The sequence below is a fragment of the Bos taurus genome, chromosome 20 (assembly GCF_002263795.3).
Source record: "Bos taurus isolate L1 Dominette 01449 registration number 42190680 breed Hereford chromosome 20, ARS-UCD2.0, whole genome shotgun sequence".
Taxonomy (NCBI): Eukaryota; Metazoa; Chordata; class Mammalia; order Artiodactyla; family Bovidae; genus Bos; species Bos taurus.
The window spans coordinates 25394802-25408795 of record NC_037347.1 but is presented as its reverse complement, the minus strand read 5'-3'; the positions used below and the strand labels follow the sequence as shown (position 1 = coordinate 25408795).

Here is a 13994-nt window from a genome sequence, read left to right as displayed (position 1 = left end):
ACAGAAAAAGACAAACTAGATTTTCTGTCTTTTTTCCTCTGAGAATGGATTTCTAAAACCATTAATCCATTTTAAAAGAATCTTAAATGATCAGACCTTAAAAAAATCAATTCCCCAGATTGGTGGAGAACAAAATTGAAATTTGATAAAAGATTCAGCAAAGTTCTGACATTCAGAAGCCAAGAAAAAATAATCTTGGGCTTAAAATAACATAAACCATTTCTAGTAAGGAAGTTTTCCTGACTTTGGTTGCTAAAGCTATTGGCCATCTCAGTAGCACCTCCAAAATTATTAAAAGAACATACTGAAAAAGATAAGATCATGACTTAATAGAGAGATAAATGAACACATGTTGAAGATTTATTTTACTAAAGAAACAAGGGACCCATGCTGGTGTCACAACCAGTGCAAAGGAAAAGTTAGTACAGCCCAAAATTACATAAAGTGAAAGAATGTTGAGATGAATTGCAAATAGAGACAAACTGGTTTTTCTGAGGCTTGGGGAGTCACGAGGCAGGACAGAATTTCTATACCCCTCAAGTACAGTTGAGTCTCATTACTCATGGTAGTTATGTTCTGTAAAGTCACCACAAACACTAGTGAATACTGAAAAAATTGCTCCTAGGGAAAAAGATTCCTGTGGGCCTCTGATCACAAAATGTTGTCAGCTGATCAGTACATCATCTTGTTTTTTATGTGTGTTTCTGTTTAAAGTGCCTTATTTAATGTATATTGTTGATTCATGAACATCAAACTCATGGCCAGCAGTGTTATACTTTATCCTGGATGATGCTCATCTAACCCAAGTTGGCATATCCCAGCCTTCTTGAACTTAGGAACACTAAACAGCACTAAACCACTACTCTTGGGGGTCATTTCAGACAGTGAAATTACCAACAAAAGGCAAAAAAATGAAAAAAAAATGTGCCGTTAATAGACTACAAAAAGGACACTTGTTTGCAGTGTGAGAGCTGAAACAAGAAGGCATAGCATTACCTTGTTTGACCTCAGCTGGAGCATGTGTGCCGGGTGACTCAGAACTCACGGCTCTGTGCGTGTCATGAATGACCATGGAAGCATCACCCACAGGCACCGTTGCGGCCCACAGGGAGTCTGGAAGGATGCCAGCATCAGGGTTCCTAGGTGGAGGAGTCCTTGGAGGATTTTGGATTTACAAATGAATTTTAGTTAGTAGGCAAATCACAAATACAGAATCAGCAAATAAGATGATTTGTACATACAACTTTTGGAATTGCAAAATAACTCAAAGAAAACAAACAGGGCTGTGATCTGGTGTTCTGTAAATACTGCATAGTCTCTATTGAAGCAGAAATTTTTTTTTTCCTACATAACTGTCTTTCCAATCCCCAGAACTGGTATTGTCTGTTTTTTGGCTGGGGAAATGTTCAACTTGACTACTAAGGAGACAGAGATGAATTCCTTAGATTCCCAGTCAGGAGTCTGAAATAATTTTTCTCGTAGTGTTATATATACATGGCGGCTTAGTAAGGTTCTAATGTATTATGGGTTACATAGGATTGTGGAAATCCCTATGCACAGACCACACCCAGATCAGTTATGTCAAAATCTCAGTGACTTTTGGATCTCTACCATTGCTGTATAGTTTCGTTTTCTAGAAAATGTTTTCCAAATTTCTAATGACTAATTTTCAATTGTACTTTTGGAACACAAACCAATTTGTTTTGTGGCAAATTCTGAATAATGTGGCTCCAAAATAGTAATATCATATAGCAACTATATTATTTGAACAGATAAAATTTATGGAGGCATTTGCTATCATAGCAAAGGTTCTTTTTTGTGGGGAGGGGGTGTTGCAGATGTGGCAGGTATAGGGTGTTACTAATCCATCTTATATAATTTTCGTGGAAAGAATTGCTTTGCCAATGTTTCCAAAATACATCTACCCTCCATAATATTTCTATAAGACGATCTAAGATATTTTTAAATTATTCTGATCTGAACCTCTCCTCTCCCCCAAAACGAAATACATGAGAATTTCAAATAGAAGTACTTCGTAAAAATGAATGCTTATGAAGCTACTTTTCTTCCTCATTACCTTCCCTCCTTAAAATATAATTTATGTTTATTCTGTGTTTTCACCTAGGCATATTATGAGCACATAGCCTGGTGAGGAATCTTGAAATTTTGCAAGTGCTAACAAACATCAGTGTGGCCTCCCAAAGCCTTTGCTATCCTTAGCAGTGCCTGCCAGTTATGTCTGTCTGTGCCAGATTATGTGGTCGTTCTTGCTTTGTACATAAATGCACAGTAGGAAAAATCATTAAACCATTCACTTCTGAGTATTATCAGAACTTGCCATTAGGTTACTGGAGGGGACAGACCTTTAACAGGACTTGAACCAAGGTTACTAAAGGTAACATATTTCACAAGCAGTAAAAATACCGATGTTTCTCTGTATTTCAGCATTACTGAATGTAAGTGAAGTGGTTCTGAAATTAAAATGAATGGGATTTTCTTATATCTCATACAATACTTGGAATTCATAAATTATTGGGATCTAGTTTTGTTCAGGGGCTTTTTGTATTTTAGTAGTATTTGAAGAGATTACACCAGACATTCATGTTATAGGAAGTAGAATATCCCAGTCACAAAATAAATGGGTGAATTTCGGAAAAAGAAATTGAGCATGGGATATTACAGATCACATTTTAACTTTATTGGCACATTTGCCAGAGGTATTTCTCTGATACTAGGACTTCAAATTCAAAATATCTTTGTGAAAGCATTCCAGTGTGTGAAACAGCCAAGGGAGTCAGCTTCTCATCATGTAGGTGCCGGTGGTTGGATTTGTAGCTAATCCATGCCATATGGCTGCTCTCCTCAGTGGGAAGTGACGGCAGCCCTAGGAGCTTTACCCCGTCCCTGGGGCAGCTGCCGTGGGCTCAGTTGCTTTGATCATCTTCTGTTGCGCAGCTGGGAGGAGCACAGGCTGGTTTTCAGTGTCGCAGAAGAACACCACATGAAACCATTGTCATAGACTACACCTTGATTTTATACAAGCATTCTTCAGAGGATGCGTTTTCACTTTCCTAATCTCATTCAAAAACTCTCAAGTTTGAGTTATTTCTTTTAAAAAAAAAAACTTTCAGGCTGAAAAAGAAATTCCTATGGAAATTTAAACATTTCACAAATAAGATTGCATTCTTAAATGTCTGTGTTTTATTCCCTGCAAGTTATATTATCTCTTTCTAAGAAGTTTCAAATAGGATATAGAAAAGATGAGTACAATTCATGTAACATGCTCATTAAGTACAAATGTTTGATGTCCTTTCAAGTGCTGTTACTCTAACAGTCATTTTGTCTTTTTAGCTAAAGCTCACCGCTTCTTCCAATGTCCTTTATATTGCCACAATATCACAAAAAATGTGAGGGAGACTATGGTAGGAAGTTTTTAGTGGGACCAGTAAATTTGTTCATCCAGGCACTATAGGGTAAACTCTTCGGAAAAGGATGATTGGAAATGTGGTCAGATTCTTAACAGGGTTCCAGAAAAGAGCAAATTTTCATTGTAACATCAGTCCTATATAGTAGAAAACTTTGCTAAAAAATCCAAAGGGAGATTTATGTAGGCCTGACTTGAGTTTCAGTCTCTATTATGAATTGTTATTAGACTTCCTCATACCTTTCTTTGCTTTTACTTAATCAGAGAAACACAGGTGCATGTCTAGTTTTGGGAACACAGTTGTTTTCCACAGAAAAATGTGAGGGAAAGAAACTTTCCCCCTAGACGTCCTTAAAATCATGGATGGCTGTGGTAAAGTAATACAGAGATGGGTACTATCTGTGTGTGTTTTTGTTTGCTTTCTCGGGGTGTTTTGCCCATCCACATTCCAATCCCCATAATGATACTTCTATTTATTGTTGTTATCACCATCAACAGCAACTATAATCTGGCTCACAATTCCCAAGTCAGCTCACTCCTTAGTTACCAGGAGAAAACTCAAACCAGTTGTTCTTTTATGTGTGCAAAACCCCAGTCTTCTCACATTGCAGTGACCCCGACAACATTTTTAGACTTTCGTAGACAGAAGAGATAATAGAGCTAATGTTTGCGTTCTGATGCAGTTTAAAAAATTGCTTTTTCTCCCTTGTGATTGAAAGATTAACTGTGTAAATGAGTGATTACCAGGTATGTGTGTGTTATAATAGTAGTTCCTAAATATTTCTCATTTATTCTTCAGCTCCTCTTAAGATGTCTTTCTTGTCTAGAGAGTTTGGGGTAGGAGGCTGAGGGGGAGGGAAGATAAGTTCTCTCACCCATCATTTGGCAATAAAAGTTTACAGAGGTCTCAGAAAACTTCAGAGAAGGCGATGGCAAGCCACTCCAGTACTCTTGCCTTGAAAATCCCATGTGTGGAGGAGCCTGGTAGGCTGCAGTCCATGGGGTCGCTACGAGTTGGACGCGACTGAGCGACTTCACTTTCACTTTTCACTTTGACACAATGGAGAAGGCAATGTCAACCCACTCCAGTGTTCTTGCCTGGAGAATCCCAGGGACGGCAGAGCCTGGTGGGCTGCCGTCTATGGGGTCGCACACACAGAGTCGGACACGACTGAATCGACTTAGCAGCAGCAGCAGCAGCAGCAGCAGCAGGTAACTTACCAGTAACCATTGTAGCCAGACATAGAATTGACACTAGAAACCATTTACCTGCTTCATAACTAGGGGAGGGATTCTTAAAACAGTCTTTTCAACTCATTTACAAAAATAAATAGGAAAAATGGTTAGGAAATCACGCAGATTGAAAGGACATGGGTGAAACAGATTTTAAAAAATTGCAGTTACAGGACTTTTAAAAATAAATACAGTTTTATTATGATGTGGTTATGTGCATAGACTTAACCTGAGTTAAAATCCAAGCTTTGCCACTTACTAACAATGTGGCTTTAGGCTGCTTATCTCCTCTAATTTTTTCCTCATAATTAGATATAAAATAAAGATATTTATAATGCCTAATCCATAAACCAAGAAACCTGTGAGCTCAATTTTAAAACTCAGTGCAATTACACTTGAAGCACAGGACCTAGAATGTGGAATACCAGGCACATTCTTGACTGGAGGTCTTTGTACTTGTGTTCTCTGCCTGTAAGCTCTCTTTCCAGACATCCGCATGACTAACTCTGACCTTTACATCTTCACTCAAATGTGATCTTCTCAGATGCAAGGTGCCCTGTCTGCCCTCTCTTAAAATGTTTTCTCTTCAGTACTCATTAGTGTGTGTATATATATGTGTGTGTGTGTGTGTGTGTTTAATTGGATGTTTTACTATGTGTGGGTGCCAGGTCATTTCAGTCGTGTCTGACTCTGTGACCCTAGGGACTGTAGGTTGCCAGGCTCCTCTGTCCATGGGATTCTCCAGGCAAGAATACTAGAGTGGATCTAGAATACTAGATCACCATGACCTCCTCCACGTGAGCTTCCGAAGTCAGGGATGGAACTCACATCTCTTATGTCTCCTGCATTGGAAGGCAGGTTCTTTACCACTAGCACCACCTGGGAAGCCCTGTTTTTCTATAGTAACACCTCATATACTATTCATTTACTAGTTAACTTCTCCTTCCCGTAAATACTTGAAGAAGCTTGGGGATTTTTTGTTTACCACTTCACCTCTGGTTTCCATAGAGTTCCTGACACAGAGAGAGCAATTGATAATATTTATTAAATGTATAACAAATGTACAGTAAATAGTTATATCTGCTTTATTGAATTGAGTATTTTTTATAATTATCAGCACCATTTGCTGATTAATATAGAAAATGCTTGAGAAGTTTATAGTGTTAAAATTATGCTCAGTTCATAGTATTAGTTTGCTTACTAAAACCTCTTTCTATAGTAAATAGACCAACTTATGCCTAACTATATTCAAAGCATCATAAATTCAAAACTAATGGGTTATAATGTGACAGAAATTTTATTTAAATTAATACTTTACTTCAATAGAAAGTAAGCTGCTAGTAAGTTGAAAATCAAACTTGAGGGAGAAATAATAGCTTTAACATTTATCAAGTGCTTACTATTAAACCACAAGAAACAATATAGTGTGTTTAAGGCACAGGCTCCAGAATTAGGCTGTGTGTATTTACATTCTGCTTGTGCCCTTTCCTAGCTGAGAAAGGAAAGTGACCTTGTGCTAGGTAGTTACCTAATCATTCTGGGCCTGAGTTTCCTCAGTTATATAAAGGAACTAATATGAATTCATATAAAGGTTTTAGAAAAATACCTGTCTCACAGAACTTAAATACCAGGTGCTAAGCACTTTAATGAATTAATTTGTTTAATCTTCATGACAACCTATAAAGTAGGTACTATTCTTATGCTCTTTAGTATATTTTTTGAAATTCAAATATCTTATAATAAGTTCAGAGTCTGTGGAAGATATTTTAAGACATTTGTTTCATTTTCTTCCCTCCTCCATTTCCTTATAGCAGTGAAGTTATTAAATTGCTTTCCCTTTTAGAACACTGAAATAGGCACACTAGCAGTATACTTAGATTTGAGTTTCTTAAGTTTCACTTTTATGGCAAAATGAATTCTAACTAAGAGGCTTGTTGAAACGTAAGCTTTGTGGTAGCAAATACTATACTCACCTAGAAGCACTAGAATTCATGACAACTCCTAAGATCAAGATAGTTACTTAATTAGACTGTGATATTCAGTGTGGACATTTTATATATGACTACATGATTCAGCCATGAATCAAATGTCTCAAGATGAGTTGTTTGAAGAAAGTTCTGGGAGAGAAGAATGATAAATTACAGGGATGGAAAATGGATCTAATGAAGAAACGTGAGTTATATAGATAGGTTGCTTAGACTAGGGAATAGAAGGATGACATAATTATATTTTCAAGGAGGAGTGTTTATTTGGTTTAATAGAATAGGTATACTTCTGCTTTAAGTATAGTTCTTCAAAGATATGGAGAAAAACTCAAGGCAGAGGTATAGACATATATGGGGCTTCCCAGATGGCACTAGTAGTAAAGAACCCACCTGCCAATACAGGAGATGTAAGAGATGTTTGATCCCCATGGCAACCCACTGCAGTATTCTTGCCTGGAGAATCCCATGGACAGAGGAGCCTGGCAGGCTACAGTCCATAGGGTCTCAAAGAGTTGTACATGGCTAAAGCCACTTAGCATAGCATAGACATATATAAATCCAGTTTTCAAAATTGTAAAACACTGAGAAGGACTTTGGAGAGAAGGTATGACTCTCAGAAGAGAATGAACAGATTAGACTAGTGGGAGGGCTTCCCAGGTGGCTCAGTGGTAAAGAATCCACCTGCTAGTGCAGGAGATGCATGTTCGATCCCTGGGTCAGGTAGATCCCCTGGAGAAGGAAATGGCAACCCACTCCAGTACTCTTACCTGGGAAATCCCAGGACAAAGGAGCCTGGCAGACTGTGGTAGACGGGGGTCACGGAAGAGTTGGACACAATTTAGGGACTAAGCAGAAACAACTCAAATTTCTATGCATAAAAATCTCCTGGAATCAATTAAGTGCAGATTCCCAGGTCCCCTCAAGAGCTGATCCAGTGGACCTCTGGTCAGGCCTAAGAATTTGCATTGTTACCAGATACGTGAATGGGATTCTAATGTTGACAGCCCTTGAAACAAATGTTGAAAAACTTCTTGAGTTTAATCAGTAGCCTGTCATAGTCCAGGGAGCTGAACCAAGTAATCTCTTATGGTCTCCTCCAACTCTGATTTATATAGTTGTATACATGTTTTTCTATAATCACTTCAAGTGAGCTCCAAACTGTCGTAAAGGCACCAGCTCTTAGAAAGCAGTGAGATGGGTTATGTTGTTCAGTGCTCCTCATTTCAGTTACTGAAGTCACATATTAAACCACAAGGAGGAATGTAAATTTTTACATAATATATAACCATCAATATTTGAACAATATTCAGCAGAGAGAAATTAAATCATGGCTTGCAGCTTTAAGAGATGGTAAATCATCTTCAGGCAATAGTTAAGACCCTCTTGTCACATAGGATTAGAAAGGAACACATTACTAAGTAAGTATTTATACTTAAGATGTGTTGACACATACTCCTGATAAATGAACATTAAATTTATGAAAGTTAGCCTCTGCTTGCTGTGTTCTTCAGGGATCCTCTTTAATTGTGTTCTTTGGGTTTACTATTGTCTTTTTTTTCTAGGATGGAGCTATGATGTTGAGGAGAGAAAGGTTCCAAAGCCTAAGTCCAAGTCTTATGGCGCAAACTTTTCTTGGAATAAAAGAACAAGAGTATCCACAAAATAGGTTGGCACGGACTGTATCTCTATGCTTGACTGTGAATAAAGTCAGCTGTGCAGTATTTATAGTCTGTGTATAATACACCTCTTAATCTCCTAATAAATTTGACCTTTAAACTACAGAAACGTTTTTGTGGTGTCTATTTTAAATGTTTTTTGATGTCCCAAGTTAAACATGTTATAATTTCCTTTACAGGTAGGTGATCATACCTCTAGGAAATTTCAGCACTTAAAAAATCTATTAAAATAAATGTTTGAAATCAGCTGCAACATTGAAGTTTTACACTTTTTTTTTATGGCCATTCTCAAGTTAATAGTGTTTATAAACTACCAGCCATCATTATCAAAATACTGTCTTACAAATTTTCCTGTTATCATAGGTAAAGAAATTCATGATTACTGTGCAGTCTGATAAACCTAAGCCCAAATCTCCTTATTATTGAAATTTGCTTCTTTATTTAGAACTGTTTCTCTAAGCTTCTTTGAACCTAAATGAATTGTGTTCCATACTAAACTTTGCCCACTAATCAGTACTTCATGATTGTGATGGTTCAGGTAAAGATTTTATATTCTTGTGAATTAAAAGACTCAGAAAATAAAAACCAATTCTTTGTTAGATATGTCTAATGTTCACTGTTTTTAGAAAATGTAAGTAACTACATGTTTTTGTTATGTGCTAATCATTTAAATCACACAGTATGGGTTACCAAACACATACTCTTGTCAGGTATCTCAATAAACTATATACTAATCTTCATAATAATTCACTGTGTGGATCATAATAAACTGTGGAAAATTCTGAAAGAAATGGAAATACCAGACCACCTGACCTGCCTCTTGAGAAACCTGTATACAGGTCAGGAAGCAACAGTTAGAACTGGACATGGAACAACGGACTGGTTCCAAATAGGAAAAGGAGTACGTCAAGGCTGTATATGGTCACCCTGCTTATTTAATTTATATGCAGAGTACATCTGAGAAATGCTGGGCTGGATGAAGCACAAGCTGGAATCAAGATTGCCGAGAGAAATATCAATAACCTCAGATATGCAGATGACACCACCCTATGGCAGAAAGTGAAGAAGAACTAAAAAGACTCTTGATGAAAGTGAAAGAGGAGAGTGAAAAAGTTGGCTTAAAGCTCAACATTCAGAAAACTAAAATCATGGCATCTGGTCCCATCACTTCATGGCAAATAGATGGGGAAACAGTGGCTGACTTTATTTTCTGGGCTCCAAAATCACTGTGGATGGTGATTGCAGCCATGAAATTAAAAGATGCTTGCTCCTTGGAAGGAAAGTTATGACCGACCTAGACAGCATATTAAAAAGCAGAGAAATCACTTTGCCAACAAAGGTCCATTTAGTCAAGGCTATGGTTTTTCCAGTAGTCATGTATGGATGTGAGAGTTGGACTATAAAGAAAGCTGAGCACCAAAGAATTGATGCTTTTGAACTGTGGTGTTGGAGAAGACTCTTGAGAGTCCCTTGGACTGCAAGGAGATCCAGCCAGTCCATTCTAAAGGAGATCGGTCCTGGGTGTTCATTGGAGGGCCTGATGTTGAAGCTGAAACTCCAAAACTTTGGCCACCTGATGGAAAGAACTGACTCATTTGAAAAGACCCTGATGCTGGGAAAGATTGAGGGCAGGAGGAGAAGGGGATGACAGAGGATGAGATGGCTGGATGGCACCACCAACACAAGGGACATGGGTTTGGATGTACTCTGGGAGTTGGTAATGGACAGAGAGGCTTGGCGTGCTGTGGTTCATGGAGTCGCAAAGAGTCGGACGTGACTGAGCGACTGAACTGAATAAGTCACTGTTTTCCCCATTTTGCAAACAAATTAAGGCTTAAAATGAGTAGATAATATGCTCAAATTCACACAAGTAAACAGCATTTGAACCCATTTCTGTCTGTCTTCAAAGCACATACTGTTAATTACTTTAGTTACAGAGAAATAGGTTCCATTAATGGCTGATAATTTCTTTGGATTGTTAATACATTCTTTGATGTTTCAAAAATTATATACTAAATATACAGTCTCTCACAATCTCACTTCATAAAAACGCTAATAGCACGCTGACCTAGCCCATCAAAGAAACCATGTCAGAGTATAAACTTATATGATATTGCTTTGGAGAGCCTATTGGAAGTCTTTTCAAAATGTTAACTGCATATTCCATTTAATTCTAAAAATTATCTTCCAGACAAATAGCCTGTGGATGTACACAGAAGTGAATGTACCAAGGATATTACAGAATTGTTTCTAATAGCTAATAAGTGGAAATAATCTAAATGTCTATTAAAATGGAATAAAGTTAAATGGAGTGTTAATACAGCTATTGTAAAGAACAAGAAATAATCTGTATGAACTGTTTGTAATGATATTCAAGATATAGTGCTAAGTGAAAGAAAAGAGTAGTGAATAATATCTGGGGTTTGGTGGGCAGCATGTGCTATTATATATGCACCTAGAATATTTTGGGAAAAACATACAAGAAACTAGTAACTTGATTTTACTGGTTACCACTGGTTGTGGGGGAAGGGAGTCGTGCGTCTTTCACATTTAACTTTCAATATGCTTTTTAAATATACTACTGTAAGGATGTATTATTTGTATAAGTATACATAATTATAAATATCTTTTATACTACAGTTCATATCATGCCATCTTACCTTTACTTGAAAAAATATACATTTTAATTAGTACCAATTTAGGATTTTAAGTAAGTGGTAAACTCTACCAAATGGTAAAATATAGCTGTTAAGTTGCACAGATATTTCAGTGAGTATAAGGTTAAATTTCAGTTTTTAAAAAAACTACTTACACCCCATACAATAAGACAATCCAAGCAAGTATTCTTCAAAAAATGATTTAGTATTCTACCTTAAGTTTGGTTTTTAACAAAGTATAACACTTTTTATTTCTGTTGTTACTCTGGTAGAGCTTCATGGGCCACCTTGTGCATCTGCTGAAAATTCAATATACTTTTGTAATATCTGGTCCTTATTTACATAATAAGTCAATGTCCAACTCTTTCTGGGTTGTTTCCATCTTTCATCCTATAGGAACTGCTGGTGCAGTGATTGTATGTTCATATTTCATATAAATTATAACTTATTTAAGACTAGCATAAAGGAGTCCCCTTTTGTTTTGGGGGGTGTTAAGTATGACAAGTCCTAAAAGAAAGAAAATAAACTAGACAGCTCTCATTTTATACAATCTGTCTTATGCAATGCTAAGGGAGCCTGTGATGTAAATTTTCTAAGTCAAAAAGCAGGTACTTTGCCAATAATCCTGAAATAGATGCTTTAGTTACTTTTAACATCATTTATTAATATCTTATTCTTTTACACTATTTTAATTTAAAAATTTTAGTACAATCATTTTGATTGCAGATACAAAGTTATTGTCTTTATTGACTGATTCTGAATGCCAGTTTTAAGTTATCCAGTTACCAATAAACCATAATGACAAGACTGACAAGGTCACCCTGCCCGTGTGTTACAGACCTACAGAGGGAGCTTATATTCTGCTGCTGCTGCTAAGTCGCTTCAGTCGTGTCCGACTCTGTGCGACCCCATAGATGGCAGCCCACCAGGCTCCCCCATCCCTGGGATTCTCCAGGCAAGAGTGGGTTGCCATTTCCTTCTCCAATGCGTGAAAGTGAAGTCGCTCAGTTGTGTCTGACTCTTAGCGACCCCGTGGACTGCAGCCCACCAGGCTCCTCCATCCATGGGATGTTCCAGGCACGAGTTTAGCAATTGCCAATTTAGTATGAGTAAAGACTGAGTTAGACAACTTGGACTTGAATTCTGGTTCAGCCATTTACTAGCTCGGTCATCTTTACAAAGTCAATTAAATTTCTGTTTCCTCATCTCCAGAATGGGGGGGTTATCAACCTAATGGGATAGGTGAAAGTTAATATAATCTGAGTGACTGTATTAAGCACTCACTCCGTCATGCACAGGGCACTGTTACACCTGTGTGGGCATTCTGTCTCTCCTAGGAGGATATCCTGGGGCACCCCGGCCCTAGGAAGTTGATGTTGCAGAACTAACTTTTCAGGACAATTAGGTGCTTATAGTGTATATTACTTTATATTTTTAATGATGTCTTTAAATTATTTCTTTAAAATATTAGTACTTTGGTTATAAAAGTGTTGCAAAAATATTTGATATAGAAATCAAAGAATCATAAATTTCACCAATCTTAAGATAACCATAGTTATATACCTGGTGTGTGTGTTTCTGGTATTATTTTTCTTCATCATACATGTTGCTTTTATAAAACAAAAGCATTTATAACATGCTTTTGTTAAAACCGCACTGTTATCACACTTTCCACTGACTATATTGTGTTTTCCCATGACATTTTTTATAATATGGTATGTAATACACAATTTAAACATCTGAAAAACAGAAGTTTAAATTGTGTATTGATTTGATTTTCTGGTTTTTTGTTTTCATATTTAAAAACATAACTCTTACCTCCCCAGCCAGACTGCAAATGACTAGAAGCGTAAGTTCTGACATTTCTTTCTCAATGTCTTCTTCAAAGCCTCATCATGGGAAAGCTGGATAAACAATGGTTAGTTTGATTGTTTAAATGATTCTGAATACAAACCAAACCTAATCTGTCCCAATCTCTTCTGGCTTTCAGTTGATATCTCTTTGAAACTGTTAGTGGATATTTACTGGAACTCTATTCAATAGCTGCTCAAGTGTTGACTTTATTTATACTCATCTAAGAATTATACTGACCACTCAAGAGTTAATTTTATTTTAAATGGATTTTTAAAACTTTAGGTCTCAAAAGTTTTTTTTAATTTTATAAATCTTGTTTTATCTTAATGTTAAAATGATAGAAAAGTTACTGTACAGTTATTACATTGAGTTTCATTACAGTGGGTTTCTTTGGAAAATAAATATTAATCCTACATGGGTAATGAAGATTAAATCATGAAATTGGGACAAAATAGATTTTGGATTGTGATTTAACTGATTACCTATAGATACAGACATGATTACACCTGTGCTTTGGACTCTGGGAACCTCATGAGGAGCTTCAATGTCTCTCCAGTTTAACAAGAATAAGTCCAGGAGATTTCATTACTTACTGCAGGAAACTCATGATGTTGATTTTTGCAACCAAAGCCTGCCAGCAATGGTATGTGATGATAATTATCATAATGTAATAGATTTTCTCCTAAAGATCAGTGATTATATTTTTAAGCTTTTTTTTTTTTCTTTTCACTGGGATTTTCTGTAAATTTTTATTATAAGAAAAAAAAATACTCATATACCCTTCACTTAAGTTTACTAGTTAATATTTTGTCACATGCGTTTTCCTTCCTCCCTGCAGCCTTCATTTAAAAGCAAGGTTCAGGCACCATATCGCTACATACTTTAACAATTGTCCATATTCAGACTTCACCAGATTGCCCCAATATTGTTCTTTACACTGATTTATTTCAATCCCATATCCAGTCAGTAATTGTATATTACATTTAGTCTCCTTTTATTTTGCACAGTTTACCTGCTTTTTTGTTTCTTCTGTAGCATTTGGGTGTTTTTGAAGAATTCAGGCCATCCTCAAAAAACTGTTCCACAATTTGGGTTTCTCCCAGTGTTTTCTCATGTTGAGATTTGAGTTAAATAATTCCTGTAATAATCCAAAGAATGCTAACAC

At 36.6% G+C, this 13994-nt stretch overlaps 1 protein-coding gene across 3 annotated transcripts in view; it reads left to right on the top strand.

Moving 5' to 3' along the window:
- Nucleotides 1-8427, top strand: part of NDUFS4 (NADH:ubiquinone oxidoreductase subunit S4) — a 115594-nt gene extending 107167 nt beyond the window's left edge. For 2 of the 3 annotated variants that reach the window (NM_175800.2, XM_024981220.2), the window contains exon 5: nt 8205-8427. In NM_175800.2, the coding sequence (NP_786994.1) occupies nt 8205-8308 (104 nt within the window). In that variant the 3' untranslated portion in view covers nt 8309-8427. The remainder of the gene's footprint in view (nt 1-8204) is intronic. The other variant, XM_024981221.2, reaches the window with a different exon arrangement.
- The last annotated feature ends 5567 nt before the right edge of the window (nt 8428-13994 follow it).